Here is a 10,302-nt window from a genome sequence, read left to right as displayed (position 1 = left end):
GGAGTTCTGTAATCAGTACCTGAATGTCACCTGGTAATAGCCTATTGCAGTCCCTGTACAGCAGGGCTGGAGTGTGAGAATATAAAGCTGCACAAGAAGCCAATCAAGTCATGTAATGACAAGAAGCATGCTGATAGAATGAATAAGCAGAGTGGAAGAGAGTTGAGCTCATCACTGTGCTGCTTCTCCTTTCACTGCCCAGTCACAAGCTGGGGTGGGAGGAAGTGGATGAATGATGCTGGCCTGAGGACATCTTGTGGCAGAAAAGAAGTACTGCGGGGGAGAGCTCTGAATTGAAAGAGAATTTTGCATCAAAATGAGTTTTTTTTTGTTTTGTTTTTTTTTCAATGGGCTATTCATGGTCAGTGTTATTTTTGGCTGGAGTTCTGCTTTAATAGCCTCTTTATTTGGCTGCTTCTGTTGGAACCTTTCTATCTTAGCGACAGGCTTGCTGGAATATCTGTACTAGTAACTCTCATTCATATGAGCCTTCTGTGCTTGTTTTATTTAAAGGCAGGAAGAATTGGTCTAGGAAGTTTCTAGAAACATATTTTATACTTGCCAAATAACGTTCTCCTGCGTTTAAATGTACATGCGTTTAACTGCGTTCAAAGTATCTAATCTGCTATGGGACGAACAGAATTTCACACACAGATAACCTGAATGCACCGTAACAAAGGTAAATGCACAAAGTGAAATATACTATTTAAAACCATATGTATTTAGACATGTTTTATAAATCCATATAAATGTTTATAGAGGCCTACCAGTGTCAATGAAGGCTTACAGTAACAGCCCCACCTACAGGCTCATTGTGGAATTGCATGAGAATACTGAACAGTGCCATCAAAATGAGAACATCCTTAATCATGGCTGCTCAACTTGTGACCCTCCAGCTGTTGCGGAACTACAAGTCCCATTATGCCTCTACCTTCGGGAGTCATGCTTGTAACTGTCAGCCTTGCAATTCTTCATTGGACTTGTAGTTCCACAACAGCTGGAGGGCCAGAGGTTGAGCACCCTCGTCCTAAATGTATGAGAGCAACAAACGGTCAACCTACAAAATTACCTTTACCGCTATAGTGCAGCTTAGCCTTGGTGGGTCTCAGAACAAGCATCTCTGTGCTGCCCATAGCAAGCCATCAGTTTCTCACTTCTATTCTACCAGTGCAGCCTTAAAAATATGAGAGTTCAAAAAAGTAAGTACTCTCTCCTTCAAACCCAACTCTGTACAAAAATTACCCTTGAAGCGGGTCCCCCATCCTTTCGCACATACACTGCAGGGGTTAAATGCTCTTTAGGTCTAGGGGCAGAGGAATACGGTGATATAATTACTGTATACCTTGCTTCAGCGGGCTTAGGCCCTCCCCAGGCTCCTCACTATCTTCATGTAGAATGCAGGACTATTGGTCCTGCACTGTACTTGATGATGTGAGCATGCAACCACAGCCAGAGTGCCTTAGAAAACAGATGGGAGGGAGCCTATTGGAGAAAGCAACACATTAAGGAGTAAGGGTAATTTTAGTGTAATTCCTGGAGTTGGGCTTTAACTGGAAAAGAAACCCACAATCCTTATAACCCTGTATTTTCAATTGTACATAAGTGAATTGCATGACACTGCCATGACATCAGGACTAGTCATGTAACAAAGCAATTATAATAGACTCAACACTGGTACTGTATATCACAGTGAAAGCCAGAGACCCAACGCAGAGCTCAAATTATACACAAGTATGCATGGGCCTCATGGCTGGAATTGAAGGCAGATCAGTTCCCATAGCCCTATACAACCAAAATCTCCCTTTCCCTCAGCCGTACTGAGTTAGAGACCTGAAAGGGATCATCTGATTGTTATGGACAGGGACAACAGTATTTCAAATACTTGTCATTGGAGCACCCAGTGGGGGGACATTTACAAAACTAGTACTGTCTAAAAAAGCTGGCAATTGCTGCCTTGTCCACTATATTTTCCTAGTGGGTGTTACAGATTATTTTCTGCTTTCCAGTTGAGCAATTTTTACTATAGGAAACAAGTACAACAAAAGTTACCTTTTTTCAGCATTAGTTTTGTAACTGTCCCACTCGGTTTCCACTACCACACCCACAGCACACACACCATCAAATTTTGTCATAAAAAGCTATTCCAGTGCAAAGTTTGCACTGCCTAAGTATCACAATGAACATTCTTAGTGACAAAAAAAAAAACTTAAGTCAAAAGTTAAAAGTCTTCCCCTTCGGTCCTCGGGGGCTTTAAAATCAGCACATGGTTAAATACATCAAGTTTCCAAATGCAAATCACACAGTCAATGATTCCAGGTTCAGAAATTCCAAAGTTTCAAAACGAATTTAGAAACAAACGATAAGCAGTTCACATGCAATATGAAGATAAAAAAAGAGAAAAAAATGTAGGTATACATTTCCCCAACTTCGTCTTAAGATCAGAAAGTTGTAGTGGAAAGACGTACCGGCGACTATGTACATATGGTGGAGTTACGTTGATGATATATACCAATATCGTCCACTCTTCGGCCCTCCAGGCAAAGAGCCTTCCAGGTTTCCTTTTCCATAGGTAAAGCAAACTAGCTACACGGCTTCAAAAACAGTATCTAATCTTCACCTCGTCCCGCGCCAAAGCCTTGGACCGTCCAATAAAAACACGGCGACTGACTTATACAAAAACAAAGCCGGAAACACGCCAGGACAGCTAAGTCGGGTATATAAACAGCCACTATCGCCACTGTCCTAGGCGGCGTTCCCACCAACTTTACGTTAAAAGTTTTGTGGAGAGGAACAGACTTTAAATCTCAAAGCTTTCTGCGGCTTCTCCTTCAGCTTAGATGGATGGGCATGTAGTCTGGCCTCCTGGTCTGGATGATCTTCGGCTTGCCTTTACGTGTGCCATCCTCATCCTCGTCCACCTCGAGCTCGTTTTCGGGATCGCTCTCGCACACGTGGACCACCACACTGGGGGTTGTGTCTGTGGCTGCGTGTAATTCGTATTGCTCTCCTGCAAGCAAAGATACAAAAAAGTTGTTTAGGAAAAAAAAAAATAAAAAAAATGTTTTGACCAATTATTAGCATTTGATTAAAAAAAGTTAAAGTTTATTCTGCTCATATTTTGCCTTCTGTGGTTCTTCATTCCCAACTCTTCAACATGCTAACGACATTTTAAAAATATAATTTTAATTTAATTAACTTGTGTATATGCTTGTACACATTTATTTGTCTGTACATGGGTATATGCAAAGTCTTTTTGGAACATAAGTTGTGTTTTTTATCTCAGGGTCTTTCTGCCAGCCTCTTCCTGCAATATCCTGTATATAAACATCTGTAAAATTATTACATCCCTGTGCAAGAGGTCGTAACATTAAAAGCCCAGTTCAGGTACCACATCTTTTTATCTTTTCATAGTCCCGTAACTCGCATTTAATTTTTAACTTCTTTTTGTAAGTAAATGTAAAAATACCTCTTCCTCTCTGTTAAAATACTGCTTTATGCTTTTACACTGCAGTGCTCTATGCTGGCAGAGCTGAGTAACAGCCACGCCCCTTACACAAACTTAGGTTGCAAATAAAGAGGGGGGTGTGTCTAGGGTTGCCATCTTTTCCAGGAAAAATGCCAGCCTGATGGGCTTTCTCCTAGTAGTAACATTGGCAATAAGTTCTATTTTCACTGGACATGGTAAAATACTGGCCAGGTGGCATGCCAAGGGATGTCTAACCAGGTCTGCTACATTACTGTGTGCAATAGATCCAACTTTGAAGCCTGTTGGTCTGCACAGTCATCTTTATGTATATGTAAGTCCATCCAGTCATATCTGACCTTCAGCAATTCTTTAGGCCAGCAATCTGGGAACCATGCCTGATAAACTTGAGAGTCTTTTCCTTAGACTTTTTTTTTTTTTCACAAGGTAGCCCACCAGGTCTTTCCTCAGCTCTCCCCAATGGCACTGCTTGGAAATGGCATATAGAATGTGATAATACATGTGCATATCCAAATTGTGGGCACCAACTAGGGCCAATTTAGACAGGAGCCAATTAACATACCAGCATGTAAACCCATGCAAGCACAGGGAGAACACACTCCGTGCAGATAGTGTCCTGGTCAAGATTAGAACTAAGGACCCCAGTGCTGCAGGTCATAAATGCTAACCACTAAGCCCACTGTCCTATTTAGACCCCCTGCAAATCCACAAAGTGAACCTAAGGCTAGTGAATTGGGGTGGGGTGTTATTATACAATGCCTATTGGACTGAACATCTATTTCTGTAACAGGATTACCAAAATAAAAATGATGTAAAAAAAACTGTCTGTATTGCCCTTATTGCCCTTATCAACAATTTTTCTTTTTTTTTTTTTTTTGATGCCTGCACTGAAATGGCAAATCAGTCTGCTTAAACCAATGCAGTCTTCATTTGACTCTGAAAAACAAGGCCTAGAAGAACATGGCTGCTATTCCCCAAGCGAGCAGGCCTCGGTGCCAGAGTTCCCACATTAACACCCATACCAGGCGTCCTTTTACAGCTCTGTCATGAGATCTTTTTTTCCCCTTCAGCCTAATGTAGGAAAAATGTGCTACTGAGAATTAAAAATAAAACCAAATGATTTTGTCTGGAAAGAATGGAAACTTGGCCCCACGTGTTTTCTATAATCACATCAGCTATTTCTGGACCACTCGAGAGAAAACATTCCCTTTCAGAGATTTCTCGCAAACAGGAAAAATGACTGCAGAGGGATAGAATGATTTCTGTGTAGACTCGGGGAAATTAGTTCTTCTGTTTTAAAGGAAACCTCAGAGCAGGAATACAGCAGCAGCAGCTGTTTACTGAGCTCAAGGGGTCTCATCTCTATTCCTGATCCACAACCAGTGAAGCGGACTCTGGGGCCCCAGATCAACATAGCAGAAAAACTGAATTGGGGCCCAAGAGCAACAAGCAAGACTGGCTGGGGTCTCCAGAGCAATAAATTAATCTGACATGAAGACCCAGAGCAACACTGGAGTAAAACTGACTAAGCTTCAGAATTAGACAGGAGTGAAACTGACTCAGATTAACACAAGAGTGAACTGGACCCAGGACCCCAGAGAAACAGAAGTAAAGCCGACTCTGAACCCCAGAGCAACACAGGTGTGCAGTGATTAAGAGACCTAGAGCAACACTACATGGAAAAAAGGTGGACTTTGAGCCCCAAAGCAACACTGGAGTGAAGCTCTCTCTGAGACCCAGAGCAAAACAGGAGTGAAGTGATTAAGAGACCCAGAGCAACACTACATGGGAAAAAGGTGGACTTTGAACCCCAAAGCAACACTGGAGTGAAGCTTTCTCTGAGACCCAGAGCAACAAATGAGTACAACAGACTCAGGAACCCAGAGCAACACAAGAATGAAGCGGACTTTGAAACCCAGAGCAACACAGTATTGAAGCTGACTCAGAGCCCAAGAGCAACACAGGAGTGAAGCTGACTCTCAGACCCAGAGCAACACAAGAACGAAGTTGACTCTGAGACTCAGAGCAACACTGGAGTGAAGGTAACTCTGAGACCCAGAGCAACATAGGAGTAAAGATGAAGCTGAGACCAAGAGCAACACAAGAGGGAAGCTGAATTTGAGACCCAGAGACCAAGAGTCACATAGGTGTGTAGTGACTTGGCCTCCGAATAACACAACACTGGAATGAAGTTAATTTAAAACCCCCAGAGCAACACTGGAGTGAAGTTGCCCTGAACCCCAGAGCAACACATAAGTGTAGTTGCCCTGAGACTCCAGAGTAACACAGGTGTGAAGTGACTAAGAGCTTCAGAGAAAACACAACACCAAAATGAAGTTGGCTTTGAGCCCCAGAGCAACACTGGAGTGAAGATGAATCTGAGACCCAGACCAACATAGGAATGAAGCTGAATCTGAGACCCAGAGCAACACAGGAGGGAAGCTGAATCTGAGACCCAGAACAACACAGGAGGGAAGCTGAATCTGAGACCCAGAGCAACGTAGGAGTGAAGCGGAATTCGAGACCCAGAGCCGAAAAGAAAGAGGTGTGCAGTGACTTGGCCTCCGAGCAACACAACACTAGAAATTAAGTTGATTTTGAGCCCCAGAGCAACACTGGAGTGAAGTTGCCCTGAGCCCCAGAGTAACACGGGAGTGAAGCTGACTCTGAACCCCAGAGCAACACATAAGTGAAGTTGCCCTGAGACCCCAGAGTAACACAGGTGTGAAGTGACTAAGAGCCTCAGAGAAAACACAACACCAAAATGAAGTTGGCTTTAAACCCCAGAGTGAAGCTGACTCGGAACCGCAGAGCAACACAAGAATTAAGCGGACTCTGCAACCCAGAGCAACACTGGAGTGAAGCTGACTGAGCGCCAGAGTAACACGTGTGCAATGACTAAGTCCCAGAGCAACAGAAGAATGAAGTTGACTTTGAGCTCCACAGCAACCTGGAAGTAAAGATGACTTGAGCCCCAGAGCAACACAAGAACGAAGTGGACCCCAAGTCCTTAAACAAAAGAGAAGTTAAGCTGACTCTGAAACCCAGAGCAACACAGGAGTGAAGTGGACCTAGGGCAACAGAAAGGTGAAGCTGCCCTTGACTGGGAGTGCTAAGCACACAAACCTTGGAAGTTGAATTATGTCTTTAGATACAATGGCAAAAAAAGAGAGCGATTCCTACCTGGGCCAAGCTTGGAGATTGCGTACAGGAGATCATAATTAATAACTGGGGTGGCATCTTCTGCTTGCTTCCAGCCCACTGGAGGAGACGAAGGTGGTGAGATGAGAAACTGCTTCTCAGGGTTTGGTGGAGCCAGATGAGAACTGCCTATGTGTAAAGTCTGCAAAAGAATGAAAAGAGAGTTAGAGTTCAGTGCAGGATCATCCTTGGGCTTACAAAAGAATGGAAAGCATCATAAAGTAACCCTGTACTGAGAGATACATAGGCTGCAATTGCTGACTTTCTTCTAAAAATGCTAGTTGCCTGGTTGGGCTCTAGGAAAGCAGGGACAGTCAGGCAACTAGAGTCCTCAAGAGAAGGGCCCATCTACTTCATTGTGTATAACAACCAGGTACCAGCTAGAGGTCCCTAGAGTAAGAAATCAGCTGCTACACCATCTATTCTAGTGATCAGATCTGCAAGCCTGAGGTCCCAACTCTGCACATCAACTCAGGTAGTTTTTTTAAAACATTAGACAAAACCATTAAAAAAATAAACACAAGGGACAGTGCCTACAATCAATGCGAAGTGTCCCTTGTGCTGCTGGCTGCAGTTTTATTCTGGCTGCAGAAATCCTCTGTCCTTAGCTCCCTCCCATACTCCCGCAGTGGTAATCCTCCAGTACTGTAGGGGTTAAGATGAATGATGGACCTGTCATAAGAACTCATCATGAGTGCCTACTATGCCCGCCCTTTCCACCCCTTCCTCCATTCATAGAAGCTGTAATATAGTTTCTATGGAGGAGGCGGACCTTTCATTTTTCCACGACCTCCATTCATATTGTGTTTTTTTATTGAATGGAGCTTCTATGAATGAAGGAGGGTGGTGGAAAGGGCAAGCATAGCGTCACTTTCATGAGTACTAGTTGCATTTTAAACTCTCCCCAAGGCCCAGATCACATTATCGCATAGCGGAATTACGACATATGATGTTCACATGATTCTACGTGTTGCATGGGGCAGCCCATTCATCTAAATGGGCTACCCTATGTGCGTTTGTTGCCTTAAAAGAATCTTCTGCTCCTTTTCGTCAGACAAGCTTCCCGCTATTTCTAAAAGCGCGGGTTTGCCGCTATCCTGTCGCAAGACAATCGCGGCAGAATGGCATCATGTTTGGGGTGCCATTGAAGGATAATGGCACCCAAATGAGCGGAGTGCATTGTGTTGGGATTGCCATGCGATTTGGGATCACAGGCAGAATTGATGCGAGATCCCAAATGGCGGGATGGGAACGAGGCCTAAGAAGGAGACTTACCAACCTTTGCCTTTCTGTGAGTATTAATCCCTGCACATTTTTATGTAGTAGTAGATGTATATTAGGAGCTGCGCCAGACATATATTAAACAATCTATCGCAGTAATACAGTCCATGAACAATCTAATGGAGTAGAATTGCAGGTACAAAGAAAGGACCCGCAGTTCTACTCCATTAGATTGTTCATGGACTGTATTACTGAGATAGATTGTTTAATATATGTCTGGTGCAGCTCCTAATATACATCTACTACTTTATATGGACTGTGATCTTCCTATTGAGCTAGCAGCCTTGTGTACATATATTTTATATTGTTTTAGTATTTTTCTGTCTTAAGCGCAAATATCATTCCCATTTTTACATTTTTATGAAGTACCAATCACCTTCAGGTCATGGCTTTAGCCCTAATATGGAGATCAAAGTTCCCGATTCCCACCAGCAGGGAAAAAATATGGAGGACGAACCTGAGCAAAGTACAGCTTGATCTCCTTCCCCAGGAACTCCATCTTGTGCAGCTGGATCCTGGCCTCTGCAGCCAACAGAGGGTTGCTGAAGTTGATCCTCACCCTCTTAAAGCTTTTGAAGTACTGGAAGGTGGCCTCCTTATCATACGTCCTGAAAAGGGACTCAAACTTTGCCTGGAAAAAAAAAAAGCAATCAATGAATAAATACAATTGTTTTCTTGCTTTCTGGGTCTCATTTGTAGCCAAATAACATCATATTTATTGCCTTCTGTATACTGGATGACATGGTACTCACAAATATTGCAGTTTTTGATACAGGCTTGAAGCAGAATGCCAGGCACAATATATTCCTCAATAACCACAAAAGGATCTAAATATACTTTGTGCACCAAACACCTTTATAAATCCAGTTTTTATTTTGTACAAATAGCAGTGACATCATCACTGTGATGTACATTGCCTGTGCAGAGAGCAGAGCTGTGGCCCAGTAGCCCCACCCACTACAGGCTGCCTGGAGAAACCTACAGGAGGGGGCGGAGACAAGACCAGCCACCCTGCACCAGGAGAGAGAGCAGCAGTGACTGGTCTTTATTACATGAAGCCAAAGGATGGCTTCACAGATCTGGAAGAAATACACAAAGCACACTAAGATTCAAGTAACAATGCACATGATGAATGTATTTTGATAAAATCTACTTCTCTTTGATAAAATCTATATTCTTTGGAAATCCTGGGAACATCAAAAACTTCCAGATGGACAGAAAGCAAGCTGAGAACTAGGACAGGGAGCTTTTACAGTTGGAGTATCCAGGACATACTATATACGAAAGTTGGAAGCCAACTCAGCACATCAGGCACTTCCCATCAGTTTTATATCACTGCTAGGCGGACTAACCCTTTAATACAATATTTTTTTTAGTTTTGGATAGAGTGGAGCGGGATTAGAACCCCTGTCAGTTTTTATTGCTGTCTGTGACCCCGTTAGGGAGATTCACCCTCTCTATTTGTCCTGTTTACTGTTCTCACTGAAAAAAAAATAAAAAAATCCTTAAAATTTTAGGTTGTCACCAGCACAGGAATAAAGGGTAGATATTCCAATGGGGTGCTAGTTCTGGAGATTGGTGTCGGTAGAGCAGAGATTGGTGTCAGTAGAGCAGAGATTGTTGTCAGTAGAGCAGAGATTGTTGTCAGTAGAGCAGAGATTGGTGTCGGTAGAGCAGAGATTTATGTCAGTAGAGCAGAGATTGATGTCAGTAGAGCAGAGATTGGTGTCAGTAGAGCAGTGATTGGTGCCAGTAGAGCAGAGATTGTTGTCAGTAGAGCAGAGATTGGTGTCGGTAGAGCAGAGATTGTTGTCAGTAGAGCAGAGATTGTTGTCGGTAGAGCAGAGATTGTTGTCAGTAGAGCAGAGATTGGTGTCAGTAGAGCAGTGATTGGTGCCGGTAGAGCAGAGATTGTTGTCAGTAGAGCAGAGATTGGTGTCGGTAGAGCAGAGATTGGTGTCGGTAGAGCAGAGATTGTTGTCTGTAGAGCAGAGATTGTTGTCGGTAGAGCAGAGATTGTTGTCGGTAGAGCAGAGATTGTTGTCGGTAGAGCAGAAATTGGTGTCGGTAGAGCAGAGATTGGTGTCGGTAGAGCAGAGATTGGTGTCGGTAGAGCAGAGATTGGTGCCAGTAGAGCAGTGGATGTTGTCAGTAGTTTTTATTTTTATTATTTTTGACTTTTTTTTTTTTTTTGAAGGCCTGTCGGGGGGCTTTGGTGAAATATCAGGGGTCCAAACAGGGGAAATCTTTTTTCAGATGAGATTAGAGTGTGCACAGGCACACCTGGCACATCCTGTGCACATGCCTATGAAGGACAGTAATTGGAAGGGGAGGGG

At 43.3% G+C, this 10,302-nt stretch overlaps 1 protein-coding gene across 2 annotated transcripts in view; it reads right to left on the bottom strand.

Annotated features, from left to right (window-relative positions):
- Positions 1-2,061: 2,061 nt before the first annotated feature.
- The window catches only part of RCAN1 (regulator of calcineurin 1), a 167,642-nt gene continuing 159,401 nt past the window's right edge, over positions 2,062-10,302 (bottom strand). For both annotated transcript variants that reach the window (XM_082244912.1, XM_082244913.1), the window contains exons 2-4: positions 8,424-8,597; positions 6,668-6,827; positions 2,062-3,007 (exon numbers count right to left, since the gene is read on the bottom strand). In XM_082244912.1, the coding sequence (XP_082101038.1) occupies positions 2,829-3,007; positions 6,668-6,827; positions 8,424-8,597 (513 nt within the window). In that variant the 3' untranslated portion in view covers positions 2,062-2,828. The remainder of the gene's footprint in view (positions 3,008-6,667; positions 6,828-8,423; positions 8,598-10,302) is intronic.

Source organism: Pelophylax lessonae (genome assembly GCF_965119305.1).
Source record: "Pelophylax lessonae genome assembly, chromosome: 2".
NCBI classification, from domain to species: Eukaryota; Metazoa; Chordata; class Amphibia; order Anura; family Ranidae; genus Pelophylax; species Pelophylax lessonae.
Note: the sequence above shows the minus strand (reverse complement) of the source record. Positions and strands in the feature narration are given on the sequence as shown.